General features: G+C 43.5%; 1 protein-coding gene across 2 annotated transcripts in view; it reads right to left on the bottom strand.

The window, feature by feature from the left end:
• Positions 1-16,996, bottom strand: part of ALDH1A2 (aldehyde dehydrogenase 1 family member A2) — a 54,041-nt gene that overhangs the window by 21,443 nt on the left and 15,602 nt on the right. For both annotated transcript variants that reach the window (XM_086757384.1, XM_010118217.2), the window contains exons 2-5: positions 8,554-8,658; positions 8,212-8,352; positions 6,485-6,614; positions 1,282-1,343 (exon numbers count right to left, since the gene is read on the bottom strand). In XM_086757384.1, coding sequence (XP_086613510.1) covers positions 1,282-1,343; positions 6,485-6,614; positions 8,212-8,286 — 267 coding nt within the window. In that variant the 5' untranslated portion in view covers positions 8,287-8,352; positions 8,554-8,658. The remainder of the gene's footprint in view (positions 1-1,281; positions 1,344-6,484; positions 6,615-8,211; positions 8,353-8,553; positions 8,659-16,996) is intronic.

Below are 16,996 nucleotides of genomic sequence, written 5' to 3'. Positions count from 1 at the left end.
CAAACTTGGGGGGAGAATGAACAAGTGTGGTAGATGGCTGTGTACCCTGAACAAAGAGTTTTACAAGTCTAAACTAAATAAATCCTGCTTTTGGCACAATGTTCAGCCTGGGGCCAAGTTTCTTCAACAGATCTGTCAGTTAAGCTCAATGAGACAAGCCGAAGAGATGTCCAGCAGCTTCGGGGTTAGGTGTCGGGGTTGTCATCTCGCAAATGCTTATGCACATGCTTGGCTGAGGAAGGGGGACAGAGCTGTGGAATCATTCATCCACAAGGACCACTTGTGAGTCAAGTCAGGAGCGCGTGTAGGTGTTCGCAGGACGGGTGTAGCCACAGACTCTCCGAGTTGTTTTCAGATTTCTCTGAGTTTCTAGGGAACACCTTAGCCACCCCTTAACAAAGATACGGAATAACAACAAATATAAAAAAGGCTTAACATGATTAAAGTAAACTTTTCTGGCTGGTCCTCTTTTCATGGAATTGCCTTGTGTTGCTGGTTAGTGGCTTTGTGGTTAACGTGAACAAAATGAAAAAACAACATCAACAACAATTTCAGAGAATGGCCTGACTAGTTACCCAGAGCTTTGTCAAGACAATATTTTATTAGCTGTACGCGAGCCTCCCATTGAAATTTTGGCCAAAGCCAGTTCACTGTTTTTTTTTCTGAAAAAGTTAGCCTCGCAGGGTAATTCCCATGCAGCTTCAGCAAGGCTGTATATCGGGGTGTAGGGGGAGTATTAGATTTGATGAAATGCCGTGTTTCTCTCTCATAACAAATAAAACATTTCATGTCTTTTATTAGCTACGCAATGTTAATTGTAGTGATATGTCTCCTGGAGTTTCCTTTTCTCCTCCAGCCTTGTAAAAGAAATAGCAGGAAAGAATGGAATTAAAATGCACCACATTCTCCCAGGAACCGAGGAGCCTGTTAAATCACAGTAAAAACTAAATAAATAAAAGACTACCACAGCAAAGCATCAATTTTCCATAAGTTGTGTGAACATCCATAACCACTGACAGCATATTAACACTGTGTTTTGCTTTGCTTGTTTTAATCATGAGAATTCTATGACTTGAGAACTTAACTCCTAATAACAGAGCCTAAACCCTATTAGCATGTTCAAATAAGCATTTGCGGGGAGGCTGTTAAAGATATGTCAACAATATGAGCTCAGCTTTTTCGTAATGGAAAACACACATAGCCGAGGACTGTGTTTTATGTGTCTTTAAAGAGAGCTGGTTCAAATGAAAATAAATAGAGAGCGCGAGTAGAGATACTCACAGGGATGATCTGTCCGCACACTCCGATGGGTTCGTGTCTTGTAAACGTAAAATAATCTCCATCTGAAACAGATGAGCATGGTTACTCTCAAGTGCAGTTTGACTTGGCAGAACAAAAAAAAAAAAAAATAGAGGGGAGGAAAAAGCTCTAAGGATCAGCCTTTGATGGCAGTAAAAGAAATAAAGAAGTCATGGAAATGTTTTTTCATGAGCCAGCATGGGAAACCTGGGTTCAGGAGCAACCTAATTGTTCTTTCTGTAGAACAAAGGAAGCGGGATCCCATCAGAAAGTAACCTGCTTTGTTCCTTGGGAAAGAGGACAAGCTGTGCCGCACCAAAAAAGGGCAGTAGCAAGGAAGCCACTCTGCTGATTTCAGGGGGAGAGAAGCGAAGGCACAGTCACAAAGGCAGCTTCCCGAAAGGCAAGGCTGGAACGCAGCGATGTAAAGGTACACGTACAAGCAGACATGGGGTACTAGAATAACACACCTCACTCCTCCTCCATCGCAGACAGAGGCTGTTTGACGTAACGGACTGACGTACCACGCTCTGCAGATGTAGAGGGAAGAAGGAAGCCTGTGACTGATGTGTAATTGAGCATAATTTACTGCAGAAGCCAACACTAAGGCATCATCATACAGCTGTGCTCTGGCAGTGGACTGGTAGAGCAAGGCCTGTATCAGAAATGGCCTCGAGCGAAACAGGCAGTCAGTTTAAGCTGACAGGGAAGGAAAAGCTGGATGCAGATAGACAACAAGACAACAGAGAATAAGAAAAGTTTTCACAAACCTTTTGGGCAAAGGAGAGGTGAATAAATAAATGAAGGGACCAATTCACTGGAAACTTGGAAAGAATGGTCTTTTCTCACTGGACTTTCGACAGAAATAAGAATATGGACTAAGAAAGATCCTGACAACAAAGACACAGGAAAAGCAGCCTGCGTGTCCACAAACTGCAGGTGTGGATGGTGCGAGGCTAAAGGGAACTACTTACTTAACTCTCTGATCTGGGAATATTTTTAAGGTCCTGATGAACAAAAATGGCAAAGAACTCCAGGGGTGAGAGGTACCATTAATTAAAATGAGTGCTAGGCTAGATCTGCAGTCCTTAACTAAAGCGCTGTTGAGCTCGGGGCAGCTCAAGTCGGGTCACGAAATAAACAGACCTGTGTTCTGGGGTCAGGCGTGTGGGCTGCAGGAACCTTCCACGGGGCCTAGCCTGCTCCGAGCGGCAGCCTCCGTGCTGGCTCCTTCTGCACAGCTGGTGCCAGTGACCGCCGTGGGGCCGATGGAATTCATGCTCTTCACAAAGCTGCACAGTTATTGCAGCTCCATCACTCGCCTGCGCCCTGGGAGTACGTGCTGAGTCTGTACACGCCATGATACGACGGAGGGTTCTTCCCAGGTGATAAAAAGCAGGCAACCGACCTGCTCTGTGTGGGGAGCGGTTAAGGTATGGCCCAGCCATCAGCGCTGTTAGTGTGCCTGGCCTGCCTCACGGGTGTGGGTAAGAGGAGAGATGGCAGTGCTTTTGCTGCCATTGTCACTGTCCAACGCAGGGCACGTGCTCTCCTTCACACGGTGTGAGAGCCTGCGGGCAGCCGTGGCCTCTACCCCTTCCGCCTGGAGCTGCAGCCAGGCTTTTCGGTATCGGGGAGAGACCTAACTTCACAACGGGGAGTACGTTTCGGGAACCTGCTGCCATGTCCTGTACCATACAGCTAAGAACAATAAAACCCCTCAAGCTTCTTGGGCTTAAGTAAAGACTTCAACTTGAATTTGATTAGAAATAACGTACTTTCAGACCTGCTTTACAGGATCTGCTCTGTACAAACCTGAGCTAGGGTAGCCATCAGCTGCAGGCCAGATACAGAATAACTGAGAAAGGTAACAATGGTCTGTACCAAGACAAGGGACAGAACAGAGGAAATGAAGGAGGGAGGGAGAGAGAGGAAAGAGATTCACATCAGGAAAAGGAGGAAGAAAACAGTTGATCAGTCAGTTTGCTCTGCATTGACAAAACATCATTGCTCCGTTTTGATCTCCAGACGCGTAACAACTTCCCAGTGGAGATGAGAATATTTGTTTCACAAATTGAGACGATGCGTTTGATTTTCCAGGTTATCTTTCACAGATGCTAGCAGTGGTTCACAGACCACAGGAAGAATCATCAGACCAGACAAAAGTAAAGTAGAAGTCAAAAGAGAGAGAAGTACATACAGGCAAAACTGTCTAAGTGCTCAACAGGCACATCGAGGCGTCAGCTAAAAATACCAGCTTGTACTGGGTAGTGCTGTGAGAGGTGGATTCTCGGCCAGAAGGACGGTGACAACATAACAGTAACACAGTTGGGTTAGCGCAGTCTGACTCCAGATCGTCACTGCATAATCACTGCCACATGTCTGCGTGCTCCACAACACGAAGTTATAGATAACCCGAGCCTGCTTGCCAACTCAAACGGTGGCTGGTTCTACCGAGCGTAGGCAGAGTGTTCTTTCCGCAGAGCAACACCTCCCATGCAGAGCTGCTTGCCCTCCTTTCTTCCCCTAGACTCTAGAGCTGCCCTTTTTGACAACTATTTCCAAAGTTCATCATCCACAGACTTACTGTGAAGTTGAGGTTTTTGAGGTTGCTTTCTAACAATATTTTGGTGAACATACGTGACTTGAAGTTACTCAGAGGCTTCAGATGCCTCTGGACAGGCCAAAGATGTATCCAAGAGCCATCTTGTTCATAATGTAAAATAAGCTGTTACCATGGCAAAAATAACTCAAGATTGACGAAGTGCATCACTTCTTCTGAACAGTGAGCACAGAAAGCCTCTCTGTGTTCATAAATTAAATAGGAGACTTTTAAAATCTTTTAGAGTTTTAAGATTGGTTTATACAAGTCATGCTAAGGACGCTTATTTTAAGATGCTCTTGCTGATGATTGTTACTCTTCTCCTTCTACTAGCTGGCTGCCAGAACATTGCCTGAGAGGGATCTGACAGTCTGATCCCACATCCAATCTAAGTTTGTCTTATAAGTTTTTTTTTTTAATATTCTCAGCTGATGTAAGCTGACATTCTTCAGTCCTCACTGATATTAATAGAGCCAGATCAATTTGCAGCTGCTTAGCACCTGGCCCAAAGATTTTTATTTTTTAATCAGAAAGCAAGCCCCATTTATCCAGGGATCTCACTCTGGGACAGCAATACCTTCCACAGATGTGTTTGCTCACATTTCCATCGAGAGTCTCTGTCCTGGATATTTTACTTGCATAACAATCATAATGCAGTCACGTGGCTCATATTGCAGGACACAGCAAGCAGGTGGGTGAGGAGAGCCACGTTGGTTCTTTAAGCTGTATCCCACCATATATTGATGTAAAGATACATTTTTGCTCGCATTCATTTTATTAGTTTAACAGTTTCTAGTCTCACCTCAATCTGTTTTAATTTAAGTCATCAAGGCTTTACGCATAGGAGCAAGCAGAGGGCAGTCTGAAGGTTTCAGCAGCTCTGGGACCAGAAGGAATGCGACTGTAAAACGTGCCGTTCTTCTTCTACCTGTCTATCACTTGCCTATTTTTATTTTAGAGGAAAAGAAAACCTCAACAGAAACAGGCGAAAGATTGGGAAGTTTCAGATTTATCAGCACACCGAACAGAAAGAGAAGGAGATTTAATAGCGGTTTTATTGTCTTGTTTGGTTTCCTTTGATGAGCTGACGGTAAATGAATGTAAAGAGCACTGTTGTTGAACACTGGCCTTGCTCTAACATAGCTTTATGAGAATGTCGAATTTATGGTGTGAAACTAGAGGAATACAGAGGAGCGTTAAACCAAGAGGAAGAACTAACTGATACCCTGAAAATCTGTGCATTGATTCTGTACTACTGATAACTGTTTGTTAGCACTAAAGTTTGCATTTAGGAAGACCTGCTGAAAATGTGCCTTCCTCTCCCCCAGCACAGCCTGCTTCACTGAAGAAAATCAGGATTTTCACCTGGTACACTACTTGAGGACAAGAATAAGCAGAGCATATTTATTTTCCTTAACCTGGCCGTGCCTTTTGGCGACTGACCTGAATTCTGTGTAGCTGCAGGTCCAACGAGTGAGAAGGAGGCACTCACTGACCAGGGAGAAAGGGATTAGGGAACAAGAAATTTGCTGAATATATTAATTTATGGTGTGCTCTGCACGTCTTTGCATGTTTGAATGTGAAGTGCAAGCAGCAAACCCAGGATTTATGAATCTCAGCCTAAATGTAGAAATCTTCAAGAGTCCTTACAGGGGAGTCTACACCTGAAATATTAATATTGGCATTTCTTTGGTGAAAATCTACCAGTGATGATAAACATCAGTCACTACACGCTGCAGTTTTAATAAGCTGAAACACCATGATGAGTAACGCTGCCGAAAGAGTCACAGGATCTGTCTTCCTCCTGAAAATGCTGGGGCCACATTTTCAGTTTTATCTGCTTACCTAACTTTGATAGTTTTGTGCTTTGCTGCACAGAGGCAAGCTAGTGTCCTGCAGATATCATGTTACATCACATACATAATTTTACGGAAATAGATAGGCAACAGCAAAATTCATCTACTTGTGATTGTGCCTTCCTGGTCTCCTTCAGTAAAGTGTAATAAACATGCGTGCGCAGCGAACAGTGTGCACCATGACGCCAAAAAGAAACCATTGAAAAATGTTGGTTTTCCTTACTGTTTTTCTAACGATTTGTTTTATGCAGGTAAAAGATGAGTACCTTTATCTTAGTCACTGCACCTGCATAAAATCATTCTTTGCCATCATGTGCCATTTTGCATAGTGACAGCAGTGGGTACATCTAGTCCAGACGGCCAATTAATATATTCACAACAGATTTGTTAAACAGCTGGGAGGGAGGGGCAGGGGGAAGGTAAGGATTTGTTCTTTTCTTATCTCTTTAGCAAAAAATAAGAGCAGAATAACTAGTTTCCCAGTTTTCCTTCTCAGATGGACACAAGCAAAAGAAAGACAAGACTCTTTGGGATGTGCATGTAGGGCAGAACAACAGCAGGTCATCCAGTCCAGCCCTGGCTGACTTTTAACCATCTGCTTCAGCAACATCCCACAGCCTACACAACCAAAACAAGGTTCTCTTCCACCTTTCACGAAGCTGTCATCTATTAAGCCCTTTGGCCACGTGAAGGTTTAGGTGCGTACCTGTGCTTTAATCCCCCTTACCTACAGGAATGGTCATTCCATGGATTTTGTCTGCCCAACCAGCGTAATACCTCAGGGTTTTTATGACTCCTTGAAGATCTACATAGAAAGCTTGCAAGAAGGGTTTGCCACTGTTCAGTGATTCCATAGTCTAGAGGACAAGAAAAAGTTAAGAGATATAAGCACAGTAGCATTTTTAGGCTATTGTACTTAAGTATTTACTGTCTTAACAGCTCTTCAATCGTGACAGATTTTAATAAAGACCAACCAGCTAAGCCTTGGTGTAGTCTGAATCCAAAAGTTTCAGAACAACTATCGGATCCCCTTTGTTTCTTCTTTTTGCAAATGGGAACAAAAGATATTTTCCTTAAAAAAAAAAATCTGTTTCCTTCTGGACTATTCTGGAATGACTATGATTTTAAGAGCGTGTGCGTGTTTGTTTGTGTGTGTCTGTCTGTCTGCACTGTGGGTTTGTGTGAGCACATGCATGTACATGTGCCTGTGTGTATTTTGGACCTAATAGCCACTGTGTTTGGTCCAGATACATAAATGCTAAATTGCTTTAATCAGGAGCCAAGATAAAAATGCCTGTCAAGCTAGGTTCTGTTATGTTAATGATAACAGCTGAGAAGGGGCTCCTTGTTACCCCATATTAATGATCTGAATCCATAAAGAGAAGAATGGACATATCCTTCTTTATATAATTCATGTGAATATAAAAATTTCTCTATATGGCTGCCAAGACTCCTGCTGAGGTCTGAGATATCTATACTGTACAGCCAGTTTATTTATTGCCATCAAATAAACAAACTCTCCTCTAGGGAAGCTCATAAATTAACAAGCTAATGTCCTTCTTTTTAAGTTAATATTCCTGTTTTTAAAAGTATCTTATAAGCTATCCTCTTAGGGGTTCCTAAGATCATTTAGCAAAAAGAATCCAATAAAATATCCTGAGATGTTGAGTAGCTTAGCTCATTCTCAATAGCTGTCTAATAGAAATCCTTAAGAATGGGCAGAGTGCGCCCATGTGTAACACACCAACCAGCAAATGAGCTTCTGTAGAGAAGAATGGAGGCCTAATTCTGCACTGACTTATATCCCCAGGAGCAATTAATGGCATTGCCTGCAGTGCAATTCAGTAAAGAACTTGGCTCTAGAAATACAAATCAAATGACAGGCAGAGTAAACTTGATTTGCTGTGCACTTCCTTCTCCCTGTGGCGATTTTACAGTATACGCTGGTGGTAAGATGATTTAAGTGTTGACAAAGCTGGAATTAAGATGTTCACCAGCTTAGTTCAAAGCACTTGACATGCGGAAAACAGCATTAACAATGCCACCGTTTAGATGGCTTCATACGTGAGTGAGAGTGCCATACCCAGCATTCCTGTTACCACTTGAGCGCCAGTAAGCATTTCACCGGCCATTGCATTAATATCTGCACAAATCCCTTCACTCAGCCTTCCTTTTTTTTATTTTACAAAAGTTATGAGTGCGCAGAACAGGCATACACGTGTGTGCACACCCTTTCATTTGTCTGATGTCCAGTTTAAAGCTCATCTGAGTCAACTGGAAGAGTCTTGTTGACTTTTATGAGCTTTGGATCAGTCTTCAGTAGTCAGCCATCTTAGCTGCCAAGCTGAGTGTAGTTTTCCAATATAATTCATATTAACACATTTATGAACTAATTTGCTCTGAGGATGTAAAACTGACACGTGATGTGACTGTTGATTTTCGTGTGCCACTTACAGCAAGGATTGCCCTGTCTCTTTCGACCAAGTCCGCTAACTTATCCAAAAGATGGCCTCTTTCCGACGCATCCATTCTCCTCCAAACCGAACCTAGCGAAAAAGCCAGGCGAGCTGCCCTCACTGCTTTGTCCGTATCAGCCTGTCAAGAAGGAAGAAAAAAAAAACCCAAAGGCACTGAGATAAATAACGTTACCAGGCTCATGCAAAATGCTGTTGTATCACCTTAGCCACAGGACAGATTTTGGAACTGGGACGAGTACAAGAACTGTCCAGCAGTGCTATTCTGGACCTGTTGCTCTGATGTATTTACACATTTCTGCCCATTCCCGGGATGCATTACCTTGTCGGCTTCCTGGATCTCACAGATCTGCTCTCCTGTTGCTGGATTATACACTGGGAATATTCTACCGCTTTCAGAATTTTGCCACTCATTGTTGATGAAAATCTGGAAAAGGAAGAAAATTCATCAGTCCTCCTGCATGAACAAACAGAGGCGTGTATAACGACAAACTCCTGGGAAAGGCTGCAGATTCTAATACAGAAGAGCTGACACTTATTTATGCCCGGGAAAATCACAGTCGTCAAGAGCTCAGGCGAAGGGTCAGCCCCGATGTCTTTTGGTGTTCTGCGGCAGTGTTACTATAGAAGCGACATCACGCTCTAAATAACTTTGTTGACATTCAAATCTGGTCCAAAAACTGTAGCAAAGAAACTAAAAAAAGAAACACCTGTATCATAGAAAAAGCCTTGAAACTGCGGGAGACGAGAGGAGGATTTGGAGTAATCATTCGGTTCAGTAAGTAAACATCTGGTCACTGATACAACCCAGCCAAGGCTGAATAATCCCAAACATCGCAGCTCTTCAATACACAGGCGGTTGGTTATGGCTACAGCGATGGCTTGCAGCACAGAATTAACTTGCTTATCTGCTACGAACAATGGAAATCGCTACATTCTCTCAGTGTTGACATCATTTTAATTGTCACGGGCAAACAAAATTTTAATTGTAATGGTGCTGACAACAGCTGTCTTGAGAGAGGTGATGATAAATGAGTTTATTTAAAGTCGATTTTTACTGGTAGCTGCACACATGCGAGTTATTTTCTAAGGAATGCCTTTCAAGAACAGCATGCAATTATTTATTAGCAAATATGAAATAAGTCACTCTAGGTAAATGATTGAGTGAAAGATTTTTCAGGTATTCGGACTCTTCCTGTCCTTGAAATCTTTCTAAGAATGAAAGTGTTCAAAAAATCTAGACGCCATTTCATTCCCTGGAGTTCAGGTACCCATGTTCTTTCATTGTATTCTGTGAAATAGGGCTTTAAATGTGTAAGGGGACGTTCTGGCCTCACTGAAATCCATGGGAATTTCACCACTGACTTCACTGGAGGCAGGAGTTCACAATTATATGTGCTTTTGCTTTTATGGATGTGCTTCTGTCGTGTTTCCTCTTCCTCCCTGTGCCTCTGGCCTCAGCCGCTTTGCTGCGTGTCCTTCCATCCATTTCAGAGTCCATCCTTTCTTTACTTCCCCCTCCGTTTTGTTTTTCAGAGGCAGCTGGACCCAAGACCTCCCGCACGGTTACCCACCTATCGCCTGCTCTGCACACTGCATTTATCTTGAACGTGTCCGTGTCCTTGGACTGTAAGCTCCTCAGACCACGAGTGACATCCTCCTGCTCAGTGACTACACTGCTTTGCAAATGGAAGTATTGGCCCCATCAGGACATTTTGGAGCTAACCCAGCCAAAATAAGATACTCCAAGAATCAGCAGTACGGTCTCTAGTGACTAACACCATAAGCTGAAATCCTCCAGTGTATCATGGTCACTGTTCAGAGTGTAAGCGAGACAAAGAAAGTCTGAGATCTGCGACCTGTGTGGAAGAAGGATTTTACTCGCTGATTTTGTGGAGTTAACTCTACGCCCAGAGCGCGTGGGTGTGCTGGGGAGGGAGGGGAAGGGAGAAAAGCTTGCAGCCCTGGGAACAGATGGCCAAAGGAGATGTAAGGATGTTTGTTTAAGGTTACAGTATGTACATAAACACACAGGTTCCTCGTGTGATCTGTCTTGAAAGAATAAAACAGTTAGGCTGAGTGCAAGAACCTGAGAAGCAGAGGCAACTGCAATTCAGTGTCTTCTCTTAAGGAGTGGTCTGTTCTTTTTTAAAAAGATTAAACTACGTTAACTACATTCTGCTGGGATAAACACCTATCATCAGGTTTGCTAGTACGCAGGACACGTACTTGTTCTTAAACTGCATTTCACCACAGGAATAAGAAATAGTGCCTCGGAATTACAAGAGAGTGCTGCAATGCAAGCACTGTAAGGTGCGTTATTTTATTGGATGCACCATTTATCGCGCAGAATTAGAAAAAGAACGGTAATAGCAAATATTTCAGATAGGACACGGGAAGGATTGATTTGGCATGAAGTTAGAGTTGAAGGCAAGAGAAATTGCTACTGTTAATGGTTAATGTTCGTTTCTTCCTGTTCCACTTTCTATAAACAAGGTATTGCCTATACAAGCTCATTACTGTAAACTGAGCACATTTAAATTGGCAGTAAAATCAGAGTATTTACCCTAGCGCACAAATAAAGTACCTAGTCCCATGGTTTGGAACAGTTTCAAGTCTTGAAATGCAGCAGCTGGCGGCTTTACAAGCAAAACCTTGCACTTAAATAATTCATTTTTGAAAGTTTTAGGTGTTCTGTGTCAGGTTGTACCATTCAGCAGATATTCCAACCACCACGGCGCAGATTCTTTTGCAATAAATTTGCATTCACAGGGGCTTTTATAACTGTTCCAGCACTACTGACTCCAATGGCTGTTGATTAAACGTATATATCCTGTACATTTAATCTGACTTTCATTATGGCCACTTCGTAAAAATGCCATGAAATGGACAAGCGATGACACATGGCAAGAACAAGGAATCCCTGCAAAGCCTCAAATCGGGTTTTTTTTCTGCCTTATTTATAGTGACCACGCTAAAGGCTAACTCTAAATCAGGGAGAATATTTGACAGCGAATGCTCCTATCTATGGATTATATATAACCCATCCTAAACACTAGATGAAAAAGGGGTAACCCTAGAAAAAAGAAGGGCTTGCTTCCATGTAAATCATGCTACAAATTGGACAACACCCAGCGAGTCCATTGTTCAGCCTCGATGGTGAAGGCTATTCACATTTACTATTCCCCTGGAATCGATGTTAATTAAGGCTGACTGGGGCTATAAATCAGCCTTTGGTTTTTACAACTTAATTCAGCATTAAGCATATATATGTAAATAAAAGGTAACTGATTAACCACTTGAGTCTTCCAGGAGTTACTGAGGTAATTTGTTTTCATTTGAGTCTCAGTGTTACCTTTTGTGATTTGCAGTGAGGAAAAGTATCTGGTATGCTATGTATTTGCTATGCGGTATTGGGACGAGTTAAATAATCTGACCTGCTGGGTGCTCCCAGCAAAACTGTGCGAAAAGGGAAAGGGAAGAACTGAAGACTTTTGGACCACACGAACACGTAGTTTGCCATCTACTCTCAGTAGAGCCAACAATTGCAGGAATGTCAGAGCAGCAAGCGAAAGAGCAAACCTCCCTGTTCTACTTAGGTGTCCCTGTCAGTCCAGTGATCTGGCCAGGAACAAACCCAACTGGCAAAACAGACGGCGCCTCTTGTAATGAAGGATCTGGCTGCAGTTGGTGTACGACGGTCTGAGGAGGAAGCAAAACACTAATTGTTCACCAGCAACGCACAGAACAGGGCAGCAGCGCAGACAGCGGCTGGGTCCTCACACAGCATACGTGTGTGGGATGGGGACCTTTCAAACAGGTCTTGTGGTGCAGCTGGAAGCTCTGCGAATGCGCCCTCTGAGTGTCATCATTCTCATCGCAAAGGTCTCTTGATAATTTCTGCTCCTTTCCAAATGAAAGATGGCAAGGACATGGCATTTTCCTAAGAGAAGAGGCACATCCCTCTGGTACTGACAATAGCCTCCTCCTCACACACACATGTTCTCAAAGACCTTTTCCTAGAACTTTCCAAGATATTGGTCCCACCACATTTTTTCTAGGATTGAACAATCCTGCCTGTGGTTGATTCCATACAGCCACTGTTGAGAGTTCCGTAGCACTAATCCAGGAAGCAATCTGACCCATGCTACAGGGCATGCGGCTGGGCAGAGCCGTCGAGATACCGTATCGTACAAAAAGGTATACAGAAGTAAAATTAAAAGCTATCATGTAAAACTTCAAGTGACTTTGAGACTCTGCTGACACGTAGCTGGAAGGCAATTATATGTTGCATTTTGCATTTCAGAAGCATTATGCACTGAGTTCTGTAGCATTTCTGGATGCTCAGCAGTGTTGAAATCAAGCCAAGAGGAAATGTTTTTAGCATAAAGCACAGCAAATTAAGCTTTGCAAATAAACAACTACAATATCTGTTTAAGTAGCCATCTGTCCCAGTTGGCTTACTAATAATTAGCAAGGTAATGTTTATTTCAAACCATGCAGGTAATTGGAGTGATGAGTATTCATGGAGGAAAAGCTGTGTTCAAAACCGCTGAACAATCTAATCTGCAATGCCGTACTAGCAAAATTTAGAGTGGGGAGAAAATGGATAGGATTTTTTTTTGTTTGTTTTCATCACTATTTACCACTGAGGAAGTACAAAATAACTATCTTGGTGGGTGTCTGTACTAATATAATTAATTAAAGTGCAGCACTGACCTACTGCCTCCTTTGCAGCTCTGTTACCTGAATGAGCTTTGGCACTAGATTCCCTCTGATGCTCACCCAGGGGCTAGCCCTGGCTTTGGAAGATGGAACTGGTTTTTAAATTCACTGGGGATTCCTGCATGCTCCCTGCCTCTCTTTTTGTATTGTCCTCTCTGAAAACATAGAGAAAAAAAGTCATTTGGGCTCCATTAATTCATGAGAGTAATCAGCACAGGTGGCTGCAATGTAACTTTTCATTTCCTTTCCTGAAAACGTTCGGGAATGATGTGCGAGTGAAGCGATGATCCGCAGTCTTCATTGGCTATTGCTTGGTGATGATGTCATCGGGCACGTTCTTCAGGATCCCCAGCTGTAGAATGAAGAACTTCAGCCAGTGGACAGACAGTGGCCCAGCCTTCAGCTCTTCGGAGGGAGAATTATTTTCCCATGGATTTAATAAACAAAGTTTTTGTGCTGTTGCAGCTCCAGAAATGGGGGTTTTTTTTTGGTACAGGAAGAGGATTTTAACATCCAAATAATAATGGCTTCCCACAGGAGATACGGTTCTGGATGAATGGAGGAAGGAATGGGAATTTCCTAACTCCATTGATTTAGTAGCTGGTTATAGTTTCATTCCATCAAAGATCTTTTTTTCATATGTGACTTTCTCCTTGGAGAGCCTTTGACGTTCAACTTACAAGGAGGGGGGAGGGGGCATCGGATGCCAAAGTACTTTATAACAGAATCACAGCTGTTTGGCCCTCAGCATCTTCTCATAGCTGGAGGCATTAAGAAATACATAACGGCACTTTTTTTTTTTTTTGGGGTGGGGGGGACACGGACAGGACATAAAACAATTTGAGAGGCATGCAAAAAATGCAGCAGCAGCATTTCCCGTGGTAAATACTGCATAACATCACAGATACCGGGCACCTGTGCCTCAGTCTGGTCAGGAAATTTCATATCCTTTCCCATCTCGGCAACTTCATTTCCTCTCCTTTGGAAGCATTTCAAGAGTCCTAACGACTAGTCCAATTGTAGGGGAATTAAGTGGAAGGGATTGCCAATCAGAGGCGCAGCTTGTTTATTTTCTCAGGCTTTGTTTTCCTTCACTTTTATGGCTGTCTCGATACAACAAATCTCTCCCGTTCCAGCCAGAGCATGTCGCGGGACACTCCTGGGAGAGACTGGGAACCAACAGCTGGCCTCGGAATCAGCGAAAACCTGGGCGGTAAGTAGGCACTCACAGACTTGAGGCCAAACCTCCCCAGACACGCTCAGTGCAGAATCCTGCTTCTCAAGGCAAGGGTTCCATGGCTAGGAACAGCAATGGTGGTCATGTCATCGTTACCACAGAGCAATGTTAGTCCTGCAGAGGTTACCTCGATTTCGGTTCTTGTAACGAGACGCCTTTCAACTGTGGAGGACCTGGAACTGGTTTAAGAAGAGTAGCAATGAACTGTACACGAGTAATGCTGAACTTTGCACTAAATTTAATTCTGGCACGCAAGCCCCTGCAGACACAGCTGGTTTTCAGCCACTAGAGGTCCAGTCCGACCCACAGTAAAATAAAAGGAAAAATCCAACTGGTTTCAGTGGGAGCTGAATCAGGCCCCAGTTATGGAAAGGAAGCAGTGGCAACAGCCTCCAGAGGGATGTTTGTACTGGGAAACAAAGCTGTTTCACTGGAAACTTGACACCTGCTCTAGAGCCTGTGAGGTCTGCGAGGGCCAAAACAAAAACGGAACATGTTGGTTGTGCTGGCTCCTTCCCTCTCCTTACCTCATCCCGTCTCCCCTCCAAAGAAAAAAAAAATTGAAAAGGAAGAAGAGCTCTTTCCTGAAGTGTGTGTTTCGGGGTGTTCAGGCTTTTTTAAAACTCATTTGGACCTCAGAGCCAGAAGGCTTGAGGTCCAAAGGCTTGACCTCCAAATGAGGTCCAAATGAGCCTGTCATGGCTTTTAGAGATGGTCTACCGTAAATGGGGAGTGTCCTTCGTAAACCCAAGCTTGAAATTTCACTCAAGACATCCAGAGTGCAAACTTCCAAGTGTACCAAGAGGGTTGGAGAATTTTAAACTTTTACATACTACAGGAAGAGGATAAAAAAGTGGAATTGGAAATAAAAGGCACAAGCAGTGAATGAGGCTGCTCTGGTTTTGCTGTCAGCGCAGCAATACGTCACAACCTAGCAGAACTATGCTGACGCAACCCGAGTCCTGTGCCAACGGTACACGTCTGGATGAGAAGACTAGAGTCTTCAGCTTCTCTGGATGTAACTTCCAAGTAGCAAAGGCTGAGCCAAGCCTACTGAAATCACAAACAGTCCTTGACATCAGAGGACTTGGCTCAGAAGCCCAGTATTTAAAATAGGTGAGTACATCAAGGTCTCGGGGACATTTCAGTGTGTGTAAATGAAGCCAGGCTTCAGCGTGGCAGGCATAAGCTGGAGGAGGCTTCATATGATCTAGCACCTAATGGGGGCATTTAATGCAGAAGCTCCGTCCCTTTGCAGTCCCAGTGGGGTGGGAGGAGAGGGAGACGCGCTCCCTCAGGGCAGCACCCGCCACCGCTGCCAGGGCCCGTCTCTCCGGTGGCTGCTGCCCTGGCCCACTCATCCAGCCATCTTCTCGAGGTGCTTAAAGGTGATCCGGCAGGTCCCCCGCCGAGCCGGTACCCTAGGAAATGGGTGGGACTGGGTGGAGCACCTGGGGGAATCCAGGGCCTCTGAGCAGCAAATGGAATCGGAGAAAGGGTTTGAAGCCTCCTGTCAGTCTGCTGTGAAAGTGGAATGTAACATGATTTTTTTTCCTCCCCTATGTCCCAAATCCCTCACACCAAATGTTTGACCTGCCTGTCTTCCTGTCTTAATTAGTCTTCTGTCTTTCTGGGAGCTGGGTCTGTTCTTTTGCAAATGGCAGCACATCAGACAGGGGAAACCTGTCATGTTTATTTTCTAAGCTGTAGGGGGCACCCATTTGAAAAAACTCCCAGCTTATCTAAACGCTTTTGTTTGTATGATTTTGAATTAGGAAGTGTGAGTAATTAGTTAAGAAGATTAAATAAGTCTTAACAACACGCAGTAGCATGCTTACTTTCCTCCTCCTCCCGAGTGTTTCCTGCACAAAACCCAGGCTGCCAAACTGTGATGATAGCCTTTTCTATTCTGGTTTCTCACTGTGCCACATGCTGATATAGCATCCGCTATTTCAATTCAGTCTCATTAAAGGGATTATTTTGCACCTGGTTGTTCAAGAAAATTAATCTAAAGCGAAGAAACTGCAGATCGTGTTGTCTGTTGAACTATACCCACCACAAACATTTCACTCCTTGCGGCTGCTTTATTAAACCTCGGGGAAGAAACTTTACTTACAGCCCATAAAGGCTTTCCTCAAAGTAATTCCTACTTTTTTTTTTAGTTAATGAAGAATTTATCTGCTGCTAGTAGCACAGTGCGGCAGCAATAATACTTTCCCATAGCTCAGGTATCGCTAAGAAACTGAGCTCCAAAGCTTTACTCATCCTTTCACTTGTGGGGCTCTCTTTAATTCTGGAGAAGGACATTTACTGTCTTGCTTAACTGCATCAGAAAACCTTGTTTCTGAGGCCAGGATGGCTACAAAATTTAGTATGCTCTACATTTCCACTCCTAACAAAGAACAGCCATCACTGAATGATTTGGGTAAGGATGGCAGTGTTTTTACAGAGTATGATCCTTGATGTCACTTGAAAAATGAAATCATGAAAGATTTCTAAAAATCCATTAAATCAGGAGTGGCGAGGAGGGAGTATTTGCTTACAGAATCAATTATTGGGCTGTCACTGGGCTTTAATGAAGTTGTGGCTATTAAGAACTTGATCCTGGAAACTCATTTGAAGTGGTGGGCATGAGGAGGGGTTTGTACAAACAAGACCAGTATTAGTCTGTATAGTTCTCCTGTGTTTTGCGTTGTTTGTGCATTGTAAGTCCTGTGTGCTCGTTATGTGTGATATAAAACAGCGTGATCTATTTATTTGTACATGAGAAACGTGTTCTGCCATTTAAAAGAGTCTAGCAGAT

Source organism: Chlamydotis macqueenii, chromosome 12 (genome assembly GCF_036417535.1).
Source record: "Chlamydotis macqueenii isolate bChlMac1 chromosome 12, bChlMac1.mat, whole genome shotgun sequence".
Classification (NCBI taxonomy): Eukaryota; Metazoa; Chordata; class Aves; order Otidiformes; family Otididae; genus Chlamydotis; species Chlamydotis macqueenii.
Note: the sequence above shows the minus strand (reverse complement) of the source record. Positions and strands in the feature narration are given on the sequence as shown.